This window comes from Perca fluviatilis, chromosome 12, assembly GCF_010015445.1.
Source record: "Perca fluviatilis chromosome 12, GENO_Pfluv_1.0, whole genome shotgun sequence".
NCBI lineage: Eukaryota > Metazoa > Chordata > Actinopteri > Perciformes > Percidae > Perca > Perca fluviatilis.
The window spans coordinates 21,472,267-21,492,146 of NC_053123.1; the positions used below are offsets into that span (position 1 = coordinate 21,472,267).

The 19,880-nt window shown below is 40.5% G+C and overlaps 2 protein-coding genes across 6 annotated transcripts; both read right to left on the minus strand.

Moving 5' to 3' along the window:
* Positions 1-888: 888 nt before the first annotated feature.
* On the minus strand, positions 889-4,547 carry txndc9 (thioredoxin domain containing 9). 2 transcript variants are annotated; one of them, XM_039818350.1, is made up of 5 exons: positions 4,453-4,547; positions 3,184-3,386; positions 2,444-2,562; positions 1,572-1,826; positions 889-1,448 (listed from the first exon to the last, which is right to left on the minus strand). In XM_039818350.1, the coding sequence occupies exons 2-5, from the start codon at positions 3,355-3,357 to the stop codon at positions 1,328-1,330; spliced, it is 669 nt and encodes a 222-aa protein (XP_039674284.1). In that variant the 5' UTR covers positions 3,358-3,386; positions 4,453-4,547; the 3' UTR covers positions 889-1,327. The 2 variants fall into 2 exon arrangements, with proteins under 2 accessions (XP_039674284.1, XP_039674283.1); XM_039818349.1 differs by having other exon boundaries at positions 4,435-4,521.
* A 3,116-nt stretch (positions 4,548-7,663) lies between these two features.
* rev1 (REV1 DNA directed polymerase) lies at positions 7,664-19,217 on the minus strand. Of its 4 annotated transcripts, none has more exons than XM_039818307.1 (22): positions 18,895-19,217; positions 17,680-17,755; positions 16,841-16,973; positions 16,474-16,642; positions 15,839-16,378; positions 14,845-15,683; positions 14,260-14,358; positions 14,007-14,123; positions 13,735-13,861; positions 13,511-13,639; positions 13,256-13,410; positions 13,057-13,176; positions 12,745-12,965; positions 12,469-12,641; positions 12,118-12,344; positions 11,843-12,036; positions 11,497-11,754; positions 10,634-10,733; positions 10,331-10,536; positions 10,063-10,213; positions 9,867-9,969; positions 7,664-9,771 (listed from the first exon to the last, which is right to left on the minus strand). In XM_039818307.1, exons 2-22 carry the CDS (start codon positions 17,743-17,745, stop codon positions 9,660-9,662), a joined length of 4,239 nt encoding a protein of 1,412 aa, XP_039674241.1. In that variant the 5' UTR covers positions 17,746-17,755; positions 18,895-19,217; the 3' UTR covers positions 7,664-9,659. The 4 variants fall into 4 exon arrangements, with proteins under 4 accessions (XP_039674241.1, XP_039674239.1, XP_039674242.1 ...); XM_039818308.1 differs by having other exon boundaries at positions 8,796-9,771; positions 10,331-10,539; positions 11,843-11,964; XM_039818306.1 differs by having other exon boundaries at positions 8,796-9,771; positions 10,331-10,539.
* Between the last annotated feature and the right edge of the window lie 663 nt (positions 19,218-19,880).

A 19,880-nucleotide genomic window follows, 5' to 3' on the forward strand; every position in this document is an offset into this window, starting at 1 on the left:
TTAAAACAATAATTATTTACATATTCATATGATGTTTTTAATGTTAAACACACAGTAAATCCATAAGCTTAACTGATGGCTACCATAGTGTCTACCTTACAGGCCAGTAACCGTACCATCAACGTTGTTGAGGTTATTGTTTTTGAGGAATAGGCAGATTTATCTTTGCTAATATGTTGGATTCATGTTAATATTTTCAAATGTTTTAATTTTGGGGGTCAGACCCAGAACCTTTTTGCTATCAGGCTGCCCCCAATGTATATTGTTTTTTGCAGTAAGTATATAAGAAATCAACAAACCTTACCGTTTTCTACTAACTGGAAATTATGCAATACATCGAGCCATCTAACTGCGACTTTAGGATGACGCTGCCGACGAAGAAAAATATTTCCCCCAAACATTCAGTTATTTTCTGGTTTCACCGCCACCCACAAATGTGTAATTATTTCCAGCTGTGAAAATCTCAAATTCCTTGTGTATTCCATCGTAGCAGAATACAACTTTAGGAGTCTAGAATGGATTTGGGACTCCGTTTAAGTTGGCGTGTTTTAGATTTACACATGCCTCACCGTCCTGTTGAACCTGTTAACACGGAATAATTCACACCTCATTATTCTTATTGGTACGTTTTTTGGTGACCACACAAAATTCCCAGTTATCCCCAGCTAACCTCAATCTGATCACAGCTCTAATCAGCCAGAATAATTGAAGACACCTGAACCAACATTAAAGGGGAACTCAAGCATTTTCCAGGGAAGAAAGGTCTTAACAAAGAAAGACCCAGTGTTTTACACCCATACTACTAACTAAACAGGATGCTGCTACATCCACTTTTCTCATCGGTCTCTCACAAGTACCTCAACTTTATAGAACTATACAAACAGCATACCTTTTTTATTCACATTTTTTATTAAGTCTGCAATAATCAAGTCAAACTCTTGCTACAAGGAAATCGGATGTAAAAATGAATTCTGATGCTAAAAGATGATCTTGGCAATCATGCATCATGGTTTCTGTTCAAACATCAGACTCGCAGGTTAGGAAACACACGAAATAAACAGAACTACGCAAATGAGCACAGCCTTTAGTGCACGCATGTAATTTTTTGTTGTTGTTGAAATGTAATTCATTAAATAAGGGTAAAACAAAAAGCGCTTTTATAAAAACAATTGATTTGAGATATGGTATATTAAAATAAAATCTGTTATGAATGGGAAAGTCACAGAGAGAAGGGGAGAAGAAAAATGAGAGCGGGCTGTCTGCTAAACTTTATTTTCCTTAAAGGAGGTAGCCCTGAGAGAAACAACCAGATGACTGTCGGTGCTTTTCAGTCATCTTCAGAATCAGAATCAGAGTCGTAACCCCCCCCTCTGATGGTTTTCTTCTCCACCTTTGTGAACTTTGTCCCCGACCTCTTTGTCATTGTAGGAGGCTCCATCAGGTTACCGCTAGAAGAGATCAAAAAGAAGGATGTTAAAATCAGGTTGTATATTGTTTTTATCAGCTCATTACTGGGATTCTGGAGCTACGATGCCTAAAAGGTGAAAGTGGGAGTCCGCTGCATGTCTCACCTGTAGTTAATAACATCTGCACAGCCCAGTCTCCATTCAAGCATCTCTGTGGAAAACTCGTCTGTGTTTCCCAGGTCAGAGAATCCAACCACATAGTCCTTTGTTTTCCCGTCTAATAGCAAGGCCATTGTAGGAATAACCTTGATCCGCAGCCTCTCTGTCAGAAACGGGGCCTTTTCCACATTCAGTTTGATGAATTTGGTCTCAACATGCTTCTTTGCCAAGATGGCCAAGTGTTTGTCAAGGATCTTACATCTTTATGTAGGGAACAGAGGACAGAATGACAAGTTCAGCCGCCTGATGTACAACGTACTCTAGTTACTAAAATTTAACAAAAAAAAACTTGAGATCTAACGAAAATGGGATCATTTTAACAATAATAAAGTAACAATGAACTAAAAGCTGAGTGCTAGTTAAAAAAAAAAAATAATAAAAAAAAATAAAGGGGTAGGGATGCACCGAATCCAGATTTCTGGGGTTCGGCCAAATACCGAATCCACTGGTTAACCATTGTGTTGCCAAGGGTTAAGATTCTGCGGAATCCGAATCCTACTCCCATCCTCAGTCCATTAACACAGTAAACACATTAATGAAGTAAACAACGTCCACAGCCTCTAAAATAGTTAAATGTAACAACTTAATGTTGAATTCAAATGCTCTTTTCACATCGTAGAAAAGCACATCGCCAGATGAGTGACAATTTTGTTTTTGGCAAATTTCCGCTAACCAGCATATGATGAAGGCATGTTGGGTGGGTGAATTTAGAATAAATGAACAACAAATCTTTCTAGCACTACATTCAATTTCTCAATCGTACAGCTGTCGCTCTGTCACTTTGATTTAAATAAATACTAGCTATAGCCTAGACTTACCTGAAGGTAGAATTTTTGTAGAAGTGGCAGACAACGTTCTTGCTATCTTTGACCTCGCTGAAAAAGTCTTTCTCACTTGAGATTTCTCTGTACTCTCCATGGCCTTTAGACAACCACTCCTTAAAAACAGAACTAGGGTGAGTAGCAGAACAAATCTCAAAAAAATAGACAAACTGGCTTTTACATGTGAGCATCATGAAAACATTTTTTGTTGGCTAATTTGGGATGCGTGTCAAAACCATTTTCCCCATGAAAGATTACTTGTGCTCCAGATGTATAGAAACTCTAAAGCAAGACTAAAAATCACCACAGGGTTCCCACCATGGTCCTTAAAATTCTATTACTTTTCCTAAAACATTACAAAACAGGTTTTCATTTATAAAAGATTATTTGCTATTAATCTAATTCAAATGATTTCTAAAAGGGCTCTGTAAATAAAACTGCACAATTTTGTAAAAAAAAAAAAAAAAAAACTCACAATATTCCAGAAATCTTTTGACAACTTGAATAAGGCCACAATCAAGCTGTCACATAACAAATCACCTCCAAGAAATATATTATTACTCACCAGAGACACCATTTACAACAGTGTCATGATATGTTAAAATGTTTGCAGTGGGTGTGATATAAATGTTGCACATTGCAATGTTGCTGTAACAAGTTTATTTACTAAATGGCCCAGATAATTTAATCTGCTTCAGAAACTGAATATAAAACTGTTACAAAGACATCCCACATACCTGCTTCTGTTTCTGGGCTTTTTTAAGTGCCTCTAATCGCTTCTCCTTCAGTCTTTCCAAATCATCTTCATCCATTTCATTCAGTTTGCTCAACTGTGCATCCACCTTCTCCTCAACCAGCTTGGCTGAATGCTCCAAGACCTTTGTTATGATGTCAACTGATTGGTTGGCCATGGTTGCCTGCTCAGTGAAACTCTTTGAATCTGGGGCAAAAGAACATGACATAAACTGAGACATGACAGCAGATAACACACAGATTAACAATAAAGATACCAGTTGAGATTTCTCCTGGCCATAATTGCATGAACATGCTGCAATGATAACAATTAGGCTACATCAGATATAAACTTAAAAAAAATAAATGTTTTTTTACTATGAAAATACACAGTTGTGCAATGTAAACTGACTCCGACTCATGCGTCTAATGTTAAGTCTAGTGTTGATTCAATTCCATAGTCGTTTTGGGGGCTGTAGTTTGTGATAATGGTTAATTGTACTGCGCCACACGGAGGCATGTTTCTAATATTGAGTGTTCAAAACTGAACATCAGAACCATCATGACGGTACCGTTAAGGTGTATGGCAGGGCTGTACTGCAATAGATTTAGCTAGGTGTAACGTTACCTAAGCAACTGGCATCTGTAAACCCAGGCATGGTTGCAACTGCCCTAACAATGAGCAACGCAGCAACTTACTACGATATGTAGCTAGCTACGTAGCTACTGTTACTGTCCAGTCATTGTAAAAAAACGATACGCCAGGAGCGGTCAGACTGAACAGCGTCTTTTAGGTAACGCTAGAGACAAAGCCTTGGTGACAACTGGGCACACCTTATTTTCAGTTCGCCGGTTGTTAGCCATACCTTACGGATTGTTAGCTAGCTGTGTTAGCTAACGTAACCTAACGTTACGTGTTATGGTCGTCTTATCTGTTTGAGATTTCCTCTTTCGCTTCTTGTGCAGCTAATTATACACACGCCAAGCAATCGAAAAATGAAGTTAGGTGCTATCTCCTGCCAGTAATCCAAGGAAAAATCATACCATAATAACGTTATGTTAGCTTGCTAAGCTAGCTAGCATTAGCTCTGCGAATTGTTCTATGTTAACGTTTACACGTAGCTAGCTAACACTCGGATATGGAACAATACTTGACAAGTGTTTGAGATGGTAATAAACGTCATTAATGTGTGGTTTTAAATTAAAACATGCTAATACATAACCACACTATCGTTAAATGACTGGGTTAACGTTACCTGACTGATTGAACTCACCGACACTTGTGTTTGTGCGCGATATCGGTTGCTGCGCATACTGCGGATGTAACGTCACAGTAGGCACGTTTGACGTTAAACTACATCCGGGTAATTCATAAAAATAAGTTTTAAAAAAGTATAAAAAAAAAAAAAAAAAACTTGATGCATGTTTTAATAAAGCTAAATTTTTGCATTTTATTTGAAGAAAATCTACATTTAAAAGCAATAAATGCTTTAAGGCTTTGCTGATTTTATTTATTTACGTAGAGCTCAAATCTCAAACACCTTTATATGCCTATTGTAATTGAAAAATAAAATAAAGTGGCAACCTGTAAGATTTCAGTCCTAGTTAATTTAAAATTCTTATTTGAGTGAAATCAATAGAATTGTTCTGAGAGTTTAGCAGTCTGGAGTATACGCGGGCCGGACTCGGACAGAAAAATGCGGCCGATTAAGAATAAGAGTCAGTGTCAGTGGGGGTCTGGGGCCTTGTTGGTGAGGCTTACTGCTGAGTGGAAAAAACTGTTTTTGTGGCATGAGGTTTTGGTCCTGATGGACTGCAGCCCCCTGCCAAAGGGGAGGGGTTCAAACTGTTTGTGTCCGGGGTGAGAGGGATCGGCCACAATCTTTCCTGCCCGCCTCAGTGTCCTGGAGGTGTACAGGTCCTGGAGAGCTGGCATATTGCAGCCAATCACCTTCTCAGCAGAGCGGATGATGTGCTGCACTTTGCCCCTGTCCTTAGCAGAGGCAGGAGCGTACCAGATGGTGATATAATATATATACATATTTTTATTATATATATATATATATATATATATATATATATATATACAGTGCCTTGCGAAAGTATTCGGCCCCCTTGAACGTTTCGACCTTTTGCCACATTTCAGGCCTCAAACATAAAGATATAAAACTGTAATTTTTTGTGAAGAATCAACAACAAGTGGGTCCCAATTATGAAGTGGAACGAAATTCATTGGCTATTTCAAACTTTTTAACAAATAAAAACTGAAAAAGTGGGCGTGCAAAACTATTCAGCCCCTTGACTTTCAGTGCAGCAAACTCTCTCCAGAAGTTCAGTGAGGATCTCTGAATGATCCAATGTTGACCTAAATGACTAATGATGATAAATAGAATCCAGCTGTGTGTAATCAAGTCTCCGTATAAATGCACCTGCTCTGTGATAGTCTCAGAGGTCCGTGTAAAGCGCAGAGAGCATCATGAAGAACAAGGAACACACCAGGCAGGTCCGAGATACTGTTGTGGAGAAGTTTAAAGCCGGATTTGGATACAAAAAGATTTCCCAAGCTTTAAACATCCCAAGGAGCACTGTGCAAGCGATAATATTGAAATGGAAGGAGTATCAGACCACTACAAATCTACGAAGACCGGCCGTCCCTCTAAACTTTCAGCTCATACAATGAGAAGACTGATCAGAGATGCAGCCAAGAGGCCCATGATCACTCTGGATGAACTGCAGAGATCTACAGCTGAGGTGGGAGACTCTGTCCATAGGACAACAATCAGTCGTATACTGCACAAATCTGGCCTTTATGGAAGAGTGGCAAGAAGAAAGCCATTTCTTAAAGATATCCATAAAAAGTGTCGTTTAAACCTGGGAGACACCTGGGAGACACACCAAACATGTGGAAGAAGGTGCTGTGGTCAGATGAAACCAAAATTGAACTTTTTGGCAACAATGCAAAACGTTATGTTTGGCGTAAAAGCAACACAGCTCATCACCCTGAACACACCATCCCCACTGTCAAACATGGTGGTGGCAGCATCATGGTTTGGGCCTGCTTTTCTTCAGCAGGGACAGGGAAGATGGTTAAAATTGATGGGAAGATGGATGGAGCCAAATACAGGACCATTCTGGAAGAAAACCTGATGGAGTCTGCAAAAGACCTGAGACTGGGACGGAGATTTGTCTTCCAACAAGACAATGATCCAAAACATAAAGCAAAATCTACAATGGAATGGTTCACAAATAAACATATCCAGGTGTTAGAATGGCCAAGTCAAAGTCCAGACCTGAATCCAATCGAGAATCTGTGGAAAGAACTGAAAACTGCTGTTCACAAACGCTCTCCATCCAACCTCACTGAGCTCGAGCTGTTATGCAAGGAGGAATGGGCAAAAATGTCAGTCTCGATGTGCAAAACTGATAGAGACATACCCCAAGCGACTTACAGCTGTAATCGCAGCAAAAGGTGGCGCTACAAAGTATTAACTTAAGGGGGCTGAATAATTTTGCACGCCCAATATTTCAGTTTTTTATTTGTTTAAAAGGTTTGAAATATCCAATAAATTTCGTTCCACTTCATTATTGTGTCCCACTTGTTGATTCTTCACAAAAAATTAGTTTTATATCTTTGTTTGAGGCCTGAAATGTGGCAAAAGGTCGAAAAGTTCAAGGGGGCCGAATACTTTCGCAAGGCACTGTATATATATATACACACACACACATACACACATACTGTATGTATATATATATATATATATATATATATATACACACATACACACATACTGTATATTATATAAATATTGCAATACTTTTATCAATTGGCCATAGGCTCAATCGCCATTGTGTTACCTCCTTCCACGGGAGATAGTGTCTTAACAGATTTATTTAAATGAAAATCTTTCAGACTACAGCTTTAACATTTTGTTCATTATTTTTATGTAAAACCTGCACAATGTCAAATATTGTCATATTATTGATATACTTTTGTTTGTATTTAATAACAAATGACTCCAAAACAAAATTTATCAAATATTAAAAAATATATATAAACTTGCAAACCATGCAAAAAGAAAATGACTGTGGCTGGTTTTACTGGGATTCCCCACATTGTTTATTGGCACAAACATGCAAGACTTCAGCATATTGCACATTAGTGGATTTCATGCCTGCAAGCCCCCTTCAAACACAATAACAATGGGGGAAAAAGTTTTTGTTATTAAGTTTTGAGTATTGAGGTATGGAATACTACTGTATTTATCTGCTCCTCACTGTCAGACCAGGGACACAGTGTAGATGAAGATTGACAGCCTTGATCTTTCAAGAATAGACATTCGTCACTATTCCCAGTTTGTAATATACCAGTAGAAGAGAATAGCCATTTCCCCCCTTCAAAGGTTACTTTCAGAACCAACATGATCTTGATTGGAAACCCTTCTACAATTCAGGTTGTAACCTTAAACAATGACAAAGACAAATAAATTAATACAGAGTTTACAGTTTATTACCAAGATTTAGAAAACTTACAAACAAGTTCACAGCTTCAGGTCTTCAGGCACAAGCCAGTTTAGAGAAGACAAGACTGGCCAATTTTTACTTCTGGCCATTCTCTTCTGGAAAGATATGAAAGGTGAAAAGAAGCAAACATCTTGAAAGTGATTGGAGACTTGCACATTCTGAATTACATTCATTTCAACAAGTTGAAAAAAGTGACAGATTGATTTGTTTTGCATATAGGGGATACTGCTTTAAACAAACTATGTGCGTGCACATGCACGCACACACACACACACACACACACACACACTCGCAGACACACACACACTCGCAGACACACACACACTCGCAGACACACACACACACACACACACACTCGCACACACACACACACACACACACACACACACACACACACACACACACACACACACACACACACACAGTGAGATCACAAGCCAGCCAGCCAGCCGCATGTGCTGAGTACTTCTAATCATCAATCATAAAAGTTAAGTTCACAATACAATGATGTAGCCACAAGCCATACAAATGTCTCCAATGTATGAAGTACACAATTACATACTTCAAATAAAAATCAGGTCACTTGTTCCTTTGCAAATCCAGCATTATTTCAATATTCAGATTTGTGGAACTGGTAACTAGGTTGCAAACACACTAGAAAAAGTTTACTCCAGATACAAAGGCTGTATGAAATGTTACATTATCTTGAAGGAACATCTCACTTGCTAGTGAAAAAAAGAACTGCATAGGCTACTTATTGATTGCCATAACCCCTGTCAACATCCTCCCAAGGCAGAGTGCTACTGAGAATCAACAGTTAACCTCACATGAAGTGCTTTGGCCAGCTTCTGATTTCCATGTTGGAACACTTACAGACAATTAAAGAGTGAGAAGATTTTACAATTTAAAGACAGTTACTAAGAATTCACTACATGTAAACAATACAAGAGGTAAAACCTCCACATACATATTTTCTCTTCAAACTTTTAACAAGGGTCTTTGAAAACATTATTTACATTATACTATAATAACAAGGCTTGGCACTTGTCTTTGTGAGAGACAAGAAAAAAGCAGACTATATATATATATATATATATTTTTTTTTTGTGACACAGCAGTAGTAGATAGTTCACATGTCAGTACAAGTGGCAGGAGCACCAAAGAAACTGATTAAAAACAAGACATTTTAATCCTACCATTTCTGGTATTATCATAAGTCTGATGTCTGAGGAGTGCTACAAGACTTAACTGATTCTAAAATCTCTAAAAGGTGCTTTGCGTTTAAACATTATGGATGTGTTTACCACTGTCATTATTTTAAACCGAGACCGATTTAACTGCATACATGGAAAAAGAAACTCCCAACATGTGCCTGTGTATTTTAAACCTTAGGAACACAAAGGAGACGTCAACTGCTATTTCAGATGAAAAACGCTCATCAGGAGGAAATTAAAAATCTTATAAGGCTTGGCTTGTATAACAAATAGTTAAGCACTGCCTGCAATAGGTTTTTATTTATATAGAATTTCACATACGTTTATTTAGAAAAGAAATCCATATGAAAAATGATGAAATTGCAAAAAGCTGCTACGCTTATCACTGTTCTGAGTTTTGGGGAGTAGATTCTAAGTTAATTTCCTGCCTTTCAGTTTGTCTCAGTTTCACTTTTCCCTTAAAAAAGCAATACAGAAAATAATTAACTGTACAAAATCTCATGAAATACTGTCATGGCTCTTGTAACACTTTCTCATATTGAGTGTGTGCGTGTGTATGTGTGTAGTGTATGTGTGTGTGTGTGTGTGGAGTCAATAATTTGTGTCTCACTCTCAGGAGGCCACAGAGAACATTAACTTGAGAAGGATAAGCATAATTCGTATTGCAGATGACCATGTGAAAGTAGCAAAACAAAAAAGTCTTGGTGCAATGGTAACACAAAGAGAGAATAGTACCCCCTCCTTCTTCATACTACTTTCAGGGTGCTACCATAAGCCTGCTGCACAACCACCTGCACGTTGTCTAGGATGAAGTCGAAAGCCATACTCCAAACAGATTCTACCGACTGCTGCATGAGCCTGCAGAGAAAAGATCAAAAGGCAACATAAATAAAAACACAAAAGAAAGAGCGTGAGGTAGAGGAATGGAGGTGGCTAAACTGTACAGTTCTTACCTTTTCATATATTTTATAATCAGATCCAACTTCTCCAGATCTTTATCCTCAATCAGATCAGTGCAGTATTTTACCACCTGCAGGATGTCCTCCTCCATGGGTTCTAACAAAAAATAAGAAGTGATTAAATGGATTACATACAACATAAGTAACTGCATGAGTAGGCACTCTGAGAGAGCTGTTCTTCACCGTCTACCTGTTATGGTGGTGACCCATTCCCGTAGGAGGGTTTTAATGTCCGTCAGGTTATAGGCTCCGGCCAATACTGGAGAAGGGCGAGGAATGAATTTGGACAGAGACTCTGGGATGTCTGGTTTTGAGGTTGATGTGGAGGGACAATTTTCACTCTGGGAAGGGAAAACAGGTGTGAGCTGGACAGGTTACTTGGAGTACAAACTTGCAAAAAAGGGTATATCTTCACATGCTGCCATTATCAACATATATGGAACTGTTCTTTGGCTCACCTTTAATATGTTTATTGTTTCCCGTGATTTCATAGGAGGTGGTAGGGTTTTGGCTGGGCTGTTAGTTGTGTGACGCCTCTTTAGAGGGGAAGGACCTTTTTTAACAGGGCTCACGGCATTTTTTCTCTTGTAGCGCCGCTTCACCCGACCAATTCCAACTCCAAGTCCTGACTGTTTTAGCTGCAACAGTGGATTCTTCTGCTCCACTGCTGAGAAACCAAGAGGAAAAACAAAAGATAAAAAGAATATGCAAGCTGATAATAGTAGAAAAAACAAGCAAAACTAATTCACCTGGGGACTTACATATTTTTGCCTGGGGCTGGACATTTGTTGCGCGGTTGTAGGAAGACTTCAGTTCGTCCTGGAGCTCTTTGGGAAGGGCAGCAAATACGTCCGGATCAACCTGCAGTCAGAAAGCCGAGAGACTAAATCAAATAAAACGTCTAGTGACAAACAATAAAATCAGCTTTATATAATTGGGGACTAATATGCTCATTTGGAGAAAAACGTTTGCCCTTCGAATAAAAGGTGCCTCTTAAGCAGGGATCTTCAACAGGGGGTCCGGGACCCCTAAGGGGTCCTCAGAGTCATTGCAGGGGGGCCTCTAAATTATTGTTAATTTTTGAACATTTAAAAAAAAAAAAGTAAAAGTCTTAACATGATTCCAACATATTATTAGCTAACATAAATCCACACTGATGATAGGCTTACTGGGCCGTATAGGTAAGGTAGTCACTAAGGTAGCACAGATACAGTTCATCCCAAAGGATTAACTGTTCCACATCATGATTTATAAAATAATTCATAAAATCATGCCAACAATTATTAGGCTATTTTAATAGCTTGAATAGCTTAGTATTCTATGCAAAAATAGGTATCTATAAAGGCTTTAGGCTGCCCTAAAAGTTATTGTAGGCCCAGTTTAATATACAACTTTATTTTATACAATATATGTAGTAGGGGGTCCCTGATCCGTCTCTGTTTCCGTTAAGGGGTCCTTGGCTTAAAAAACGTTGAAGACCCCTGCTCTTAAGGATTACATGTGTTGATATTTTTAACCTACACCGACCGTAATAAGTGTTCACATTTCTCTGCGACAACTTGGGCTTTTGACAGATTTATGGATTATCTACAAAAGGCAAAATCTCAAACCTTTGCATCCTTACCTGTGAAAAGTTTGGTAGTTCCAGCACAATTCCTGGACTGTCTGGCTGGTTTGGAATCTGTAGAAGCAATGTGCCAACGGGTGGAGTGTAGAGTGCAGGACCAGAGACAGGAGGACGAGATGGAGGCTGTGGAAGAGGAGCAGCGGGCCGTGGACTGGGTGACCGACGGTTACTTGCTCTCCCATCCCGATTAGTCCATGACTGCTCCACTTGTTCTCTGAGATCTGCAGGCAACGCCGCCAACACAGAATGATCCACCTTGGATATCGTAAAGAAATCAGAGTTGTTGAAAACATTCAACTGTTCAGCTCGTTTGATCTATTAGACATGCCCTTCAAGTCCCTACCTGTGAAGGGGAGGGAACCTCAATGCTAAAGTTGAGACGGGCTCGAGAATGTTTTGGAGTTTGTCTGCATGCCTGCTGGTCTCTGCTGGTCCCTGGGACCGGCTCGGGAGAGGACAGAGGACCTGGAGAGGAGCGAGATGATGGGCCTGTGGTTGAGGAAGCCTTTTCCTGATGTGTGTTGTTGTCAGCAGCATCTGTAACATTGATGCTGAACTCAACTGATTTAACAGACAACAACACATAAATAAACTGAAACACAAAGGCTTTACACAAACCCCCGTGACTGGATATTGCGCTTCCCCGGCCTAGCAACATTTCTTTGATGGAGCGTGTCCCGGGGCCCGAAGAGTCCTGGGGGACAGAGTGATGTCCGTCAAGAAGCTGAACCTGGATGCCGACTCCTCTCAGGTCCTGAACCTGCAACTTCATGGCGTGGAACAGCTTGATGACTGCAGTGGCTATCAGCTGACCACTGTCAGTGGATTGAGCGAGCATCACAGTCCTGACAAAAAAGGAGACGGATAAAAACAAATGAGTCTACAGAGAGACAATAATATGGATAAGCAATGCATAGAGGACATTATCAATCAACCCGTAACATACACAGATGATAGTTTCTTTCCTACCTGGCTAAGTTATCACATATGCCATGACCGCCGTATTTAGCAGATTCGAGTGGTGCTCCAACCTTGCGAACCATGACCTTAAGGGTAACTCTGCGTCCCCGCAGCCCTGCTTCTTGTAAACGTTTTTGCACCTCCATGGACAAGTTAGTCATGAAAGACTCTGCCTCATCAACCTGATCACAGAGGTAGGGGGACAAGAGGGTTTGAGAAATAGATGGGAAATGCAGGGAAGATAAGAAAGAAGAGATGGAACAGGAGAAAGAAAGTAGTAGTAACCGTAGTAAAGCGAATGTTGTAGTTCATCTCAGCTGAGACGGACTTCCTTTCCTTCTCGTAGCGGACAGGTCGGTCATCTAGCCCCCTGCAGAAGCGGAAGAGGGTCTGTCCGGTCCGGGGTCCAAACTTCTTTTGCAGCTGAGACAGAGACACCTGTTGGAGGTCCCCACATGACCTCACACCCATAGCAGCCAGTTTTCTGCCCATAACAGTCCCAACGCCTAGAAAAAAGAAATGAAAAATTGATCAAATATTTACCACAGGAAAGACTGTACGCTGACAGCCGTGACTAGCAGGTGGTGCTGTATCTACCTGGTAAGCTGGTCACTGGCAGGTCCCTGATAAAATCATCCACTTCTTCAGACTTTAAGAAGTATTGGCCATCTGGCTTGGCCTTACGGGTCGCCAACCGAGCCAACAGGATGTTGGACCCTGAACGGATGAGTCAGTCGGAGTTTGTTAAAACAGGAATGCTGGCTTGATGTATTTTACATTTATAAGACAAACTCACCCATGCCCACTGAAGCACAGCATCCGGTTTTCTCCTTGATGTCTGCTCTGATTGCACTAGCCAGATCTTCTGGGTTGGTGCCCAACTCAGTTAGCAGAGCAGAACCGTCTATCAACACTTCGTCACAGCTCAGAGCCTCAATGTCATGGGTGTAACTGCAAAAAAAACAAATAAATGAGAAGGTGTGCTTTAGGTCATTTTTAATGTAACCAAGAGGGAAGTGATTTCAAAATTGACGAGGAAGGTTCTTCTTACCCTGCCAGAGTCTCATACATGGTGAGAGCCACCTCTTTATAGGCCTCAAAATCATATGGGACAGACTGCAGCGAGGGACACAGCTGTTTTGCTTTGCCAAAAAACATCCCGTTTCTCACACCAGCCTGCCTGTGAGAGAAAACCAATTCCGGTTAGTACAAAATACAGACATTTGTGCTGTTTAATATAAATGAAAAGCCCACAAGTGTGTGATTATATCTTACCTAGCCTCATAACTGCAGGATGCAATCTCTGCCATTGAGAGAGTGGCAGCAGCCTGGTCCACTCCGTTAGCATGGGAGTCAGGACTCTCTTGTGAAGGACTTCTGTGTAGATCCTCATCTGCCCTCTCTGAGAGGCAGAACAAGGGTACACTTAGGCAGGCATGTTAAAGTACGACATGTACGGGAAAATACAGGAAACACACGGAGCCAGGCCTATGGAAAATCAAGGTCAGCACGCTCAATGACAAACAGGTTGAGTATGACGACCTCACCAGGTTGTGGATGAGTATGTTTCCTCTGGTAGTACTGCTGCTCCAGCTGAGGGTGGGCCCCGGGCCTCAGGGGCACTCTGCCCTGTCCACGATTACTGGTCACAGCTATAGGCTTCCCTGCGAGACAACCATGAACTCAACCAGGAGCACAGACTGGATGGATGAGACTATTCTATGCAGCACGTGCCTGTGCATATCATCCACACGTTTCACTAGCAGCACACAATTTAAAACAGAAAAAAAGGCGCCTTACCTCTAAGCTCTGGCCGATGTCGGATCCCCACAGACACAAAGAAGCAGTCCATGTCCACATGAAGAATACAAGATTTAACACTTGTGGGTGCGGACGTTCCTGACCACACAAATAAATACATACAAGATCGTCAGAGAACGTTTTCCAAATCACAAATGAACATGAGCATCTAAATCTAGTTTAAAACGGGCCACACATGCAACATCAGTACATTGTAAATTAGCAGGGACACAGACGATGATCCCAGAGAGAACATTTTGTTAATCTTTTAGAAATAGAACATGTACTCCTAGGCCTTATGGTGCTGGTTTGCTTATTCACGATGAGACACCTTTTAAAAAAAAAAAAAAAAAAAATGTTTTTAGCATTTATTGACACTTTACAGTCGAGGGCAACAGGACACATTGCGAGAATGAATATCACTAATGTCTTGGTCTAAATTTGAACAGGAGAAGTTGGAGTTATGAGGTATGCATCTCGGACTGTGTAGTCACCTAAATTTACCCTTCTTTAACAAAAAAAACTAAAATAAATAGCTGCTTTTCTTTTTACAGGGAAAAGCAACAGTGATCCTTCCTTTCCTACCTCGACTGTCTGTTGAGCGCTGGGCCACAGATTTCCTCAGTCGGTCTTTCCCAGGAAAGGAGGCCCCTCCCACTGCTTTTCGCTTCCCGTGCAGTTCATTGACATACTCTGAAAAGCTGGACCTCCATGTGGAGATCTGGTGTAAACGTGAGTGAGAGTAGAACTCAGAGATCAAACCGCCTGTCTGTGCCAGCAGCTGAGCTGACGACTTAGATGGTGCTAAAGCCTTTTCAGTGGGAGGATCCGGTTTGGCTGTTACGTTGGTTGTGTTAAGTGAGGCAGGGTCAGACGAAAAGGCATTGTGGTGACTTCCGTTCAGTCGAATTGGAGTATGTGAAAGAGAGCGAGATGCGGGTGACAGAGTCTTTTCCGGATTTGAATCAACTTGACGGGATTGCTGGAGCGGTTTTGGGAGTAGGTGGCTTTCAGTGGCTTTTATAGCCTCCTGGTAGGTGGGTGGTGGAGGTTTAGGTCTCTGCTCATTGGCTCCATGTGAATTGGATTGCTTTAGAAAGACAGGAGACTGGTCAGATTGTTTTGGAGGACTATGGGGAAACTCATAAGGGTCAGGTTTGCTCTGAAACTGTACTGGAGGACTCTGAGGTTTATCATCTGAACTCTTGACTCTGCATGGAGGCCGTTCATTGTCAACAGAGTGTTCATCTGTAACAGGAGACAGGGCCTCTGGCTTTAAGGCACCATTAACAAGGTGAGTGTGTCCATTTGTCAGATGTGCTTCCTTCACCACCTGCGGGAGAGGATCTCCTTTGCCATAATCTTGTATTTCATTCATTTTTGAAGGGCTCATCACGTCCAATGAGGTCTGTAATAATCTGTTTCTGTGAGATCAAAAGTTGAAGAAGAGATGTCTTAATCAATATTAATGTAACAAGATGTTCCAATTGTGTGTGCAAAACTTTGTAATCTCTCATTTAAGTTTTAAATAATAATAATAATAATAATAATAATAATAATAATAATAATGTATACTCACATTTTTATTTCCACTTCCTTGCAGCCACTCCGGGCACTGTTGCAAGAAGAGTTGTTCTGAGGTTGTGGTTGGCTAGCTCTTTGATGCTGGAGATTAGAATGAGCTGTTTGAACAGCAGACTGTTGGGGCTTGTGTGGGTGCTTTGTGGGGCTTGGGTTAGACAGCAGGTGGGTGTGCAAAGGGCTTCTGTGTCTGGGATCTGTATTGAGGTAAGTGGATGCTAAGTGACTTGGTTGTTGGTTAATAAAGCAAACTGCAGAACTTTGCTGGATGGACTGAGGTTGGATGTTGCCTTGGTAAAGTCCACTGTGGCTGGGGTTAGGGACAGAGTTGGATGTGGACTGCTCATGGTTGAGTACCGAGTGCTGAATGCTGTCCTGTGGCAGATGAAGCTTTTGATGGACGCTCGGCTGAAGCAGCCCATGGCTGGGTCCTGCTATCTCTGACGTCTGGCGCAGAATCGTGCCAGGGAAGAGTGGGCCTTTCTGTTTAGTGTACAGCTGGTACTGGAAGTAAGGCAGGAGACGCCCAGCCTTGATACTGTTTCAAACAAATGACAAAGTTAACACAAGGATTTTCAGCTAATATTTAACAATATGGTATTAAATGAGCAAGATAATTCCCACTGAACACACCTGTCGGGGATCCACTCTGGCCTGATGATCTTTTCCCCTTTGAGCTCCTGAATTTTGCTGTTGGGCAAGTTATTGGCGATGATGTGGGTGGTCTTGGAGCGAGAGTAGTACATGTGGAACTGGCCACCATGCAACATCATTAGTCTGCGTAGCTCATCTGCACTTGGCTCTGCTCAGAGGCAACCAATAAAACAGTAAACCAAAAAGACACAAAAACATCACAATATCAGACAAAATTCCTACTTATAGATCTGCAGACCACATCACAAAAGACCAATAGATGCAGTTATCACATAAAACCATGACCTGAAAGGAAGTAAAAGAACGTTTACATTTTTTTTACATTAGTACTGCAGCGCAGTGTTACCTGTGTATCCATTGACATAGATGGCCACACCGCTAAAAATATTGGAACATGAACCATCCTTTTGTTTCTCTCTGGGGGCATCGAGTTTAAACTGCTCTTCCAGCTTCGAAACTTTTGCAGCCATATAGCCGCCCTATAAACACAAAGGAGAGCAGTGAGACAGAACTACAGTCTTGATATGCTGGTATGAATATTACAATGCCTTCTCTTAGAATAAGGTACAGTATATCTACTTCCGTCACCAAGCAACACTTTTTTAAGTTTATGTATAAAGATTAAACTCAATATGTGTATATATATATATTTTTTTAAATGCTGCTGTTATCCAACACGCTTGCACACCATGTGCATTTTCTTTTATGGGTGGTACATAGAATATCAGTGTATATGACATTTAAATAGGGGCACACACAAAAAATAATTGTCTTCTTCAGTTACAGAGACACTGCCTAATTACAGTCATGCTATGGTGATATTACTGTTGTTATGAGATGTTGGCTATGGCTAAATGCAGCTCTCACAGTTGCGTTAAAGCTTTGCCCGGCAGTCTAGCCTTTACCTAATTAGACAGTGACTATCTGCTTCAGGCTCTTAGCTGTCATAATGAAATAGCAGGGAGTGAAGAACAGATACATAATACATTTTATTCCACTGCATTTTTTACTCTTAACACAGTACTCTGAACAACTGCCCATTCAGCTGCCTATCTATCTACCTTAAGGTTACACTTCTCCGACAGTCATATAGCCTACTGTTTTCCTTTTTAGATTGAGCATGTCCTCATATTGGGTTTATTTCTGCTTTACATTGTTAATTATGATGACATGAGAGATACTCACACTTTCAGCCCAACCATTGTCACCACTGTCATTGGCTCTCTTCTTTGTCCATCCATCTCGGCTCATACTGAGCTACCTGAAAGCAGCACAAGAGGAGTTACTCATCAGTACTCAGTCATACGAGGCAAAGCTGAGCTCAGACACCAGACTGCAAAAAGTTTAGTGCTTAATTAATTGCTTAGGTTATTTATAAAACTATTTAGAGGAGCCACGGACTACTTTATTTATGACACACATAAATAGCTTTCCATACATCCTAAAATGATGCTGGATGTCAACACTAATCAGATAAAGGTGTGTCATTTTAATTACCAACTTACTAATAAGGCAAATACACTTTTGAGAAGTGAACAATTACTGAGTGATGTTTTCTTGCTAGTTTACAAAGGTTTCTCAGGTGCAGACAAACAGTGACACTGGTAACAACTAACATTTATGGCAGTTGTGTTGTGCATTTATTATTGTGGTGTAATGTTTATTCAGCATAAATGTTATGATATTGGTTTTATGCTCAGCTTTGTGTCCAAAGGCATGCCCGGGCAGGTCTTCACGAGACTTCACTGTGTTTTAAAGAATATTTAGTCTCTCTGGGATACTGTAGTCCTGCTCTAGGTATAGTGGTGGATATACATGTGAAGAAATCAATGAAATATCCCTTTTATTAGATTTTCCCAAATATAATAAAGCTTTCCCAAATCTCAAAGTGGATTGCAGACAGCTTTAATGCTTTACCTAAAATGTCAAACACGCTTGCACAACAGTAAAATGTGCTAAAAACGGAGGATCAGTCGCTCAGCATTGTAAGTTAACGTTATGTTTCTCGCATTGCCAGACCTATTCTCCACAGCGCTGAACTGCCGAATCGGAAGCTGCGAATCGGAAGCCAACTTCAGCGTTGTCGGGCAGGTCTTCTGCCATTGACAGGTAGGTTACAACAGAGCCCCATGTGGCACTTTGTCACGTAGCCTAGCCACTCTGCTTTGCTAATTAATCGTGCATGTCGCTGCGCCATGGCACGACTGTAATATCATGTCAATTCAAGCAAGCAAAAATACGGGTATAAGTGTGTTGACTGCACTCGCTAACAATGCTGCCAAAATTAGCTCGCAAACAAAAGACACAGTAACGTTATATGACTTTGGAACTTCAGTACGGTGTTAATCTGTAAACAAACAACATTCCTGAGTGATTGTAACAGAAGTCACTCGCTTTTACCTTTTATTCTGTCAGACTGGGTTGTTCGCCACAGACTTCTCTCTGCAGATAGCTACAGACCAACACAAACGTTGAGTGCGCACTGATTACGCGGTAGGACCAAAGCAAAGCGAAATCAAAATCCTCCAGACAGTTAACGTTAGCTCGACTCCTCAACCTTGACTTTGTTATTCAGAGAAGCCCTTTTGGTGGACAGATATCCCCTTATTTTGTCTTGTTGCCACACCATGTCTCTTCAACATTTTCGCTCTCTCTCCACCCCAGTCCTTTTGCTCTCCATTTCTACCGCCTGATCCCTTTGCTTTCCTTTTTCCTCAGTGAGCGTCAAGCGAAGAAGGCGAAACATAGTAGTTCCGGAGAAAATTTCAAAATAAAACATACGATGAAAATGTAAACTTTTGTATAGGTGTGTGAGTGTGTTGAATAGACTGTCATAACATTTTGTGGAGAAAATGTTGGGTTTAAGAGCAAAACAACATAACATTAATGAGTTATCAAACACATAGTGCTTGTCCTGCAGGCAGTAGGTCTTTGCCATAGTAAATGTGTACGTTAGGTCATCAGACATAGCTTTCTTCTACTCCTATTGAAGTCAACTGGCACAAAGCTTGGATAACCAAAAAGGTGTTAATGTAGAAACTGAGTCTAGACAGCTAAATACACTTTGACACTTTCGTAAAAAATTGGAAAACAAAAATGATATGAAATTTATATATATATATATATATATATTTATATATGAATATAAATCTATATAAATATGTTATATTGTTTCTACATAACACAAGTAAGACATCATCATCGGCTGAACTCTAACTGTTAAATACCAATAATGCTATGGTCTTTTGTTAGACGTAGCTAGAAATTTGAGAGAAAAAAAACATACGTATAGTTGTGTATATTTGTGTACATATATTTTGGTTGGACCATTCCCCTTTGGCTAGTTGAGTTCAGAAATGTTACTATTTTGCAAAAACACCTGTATT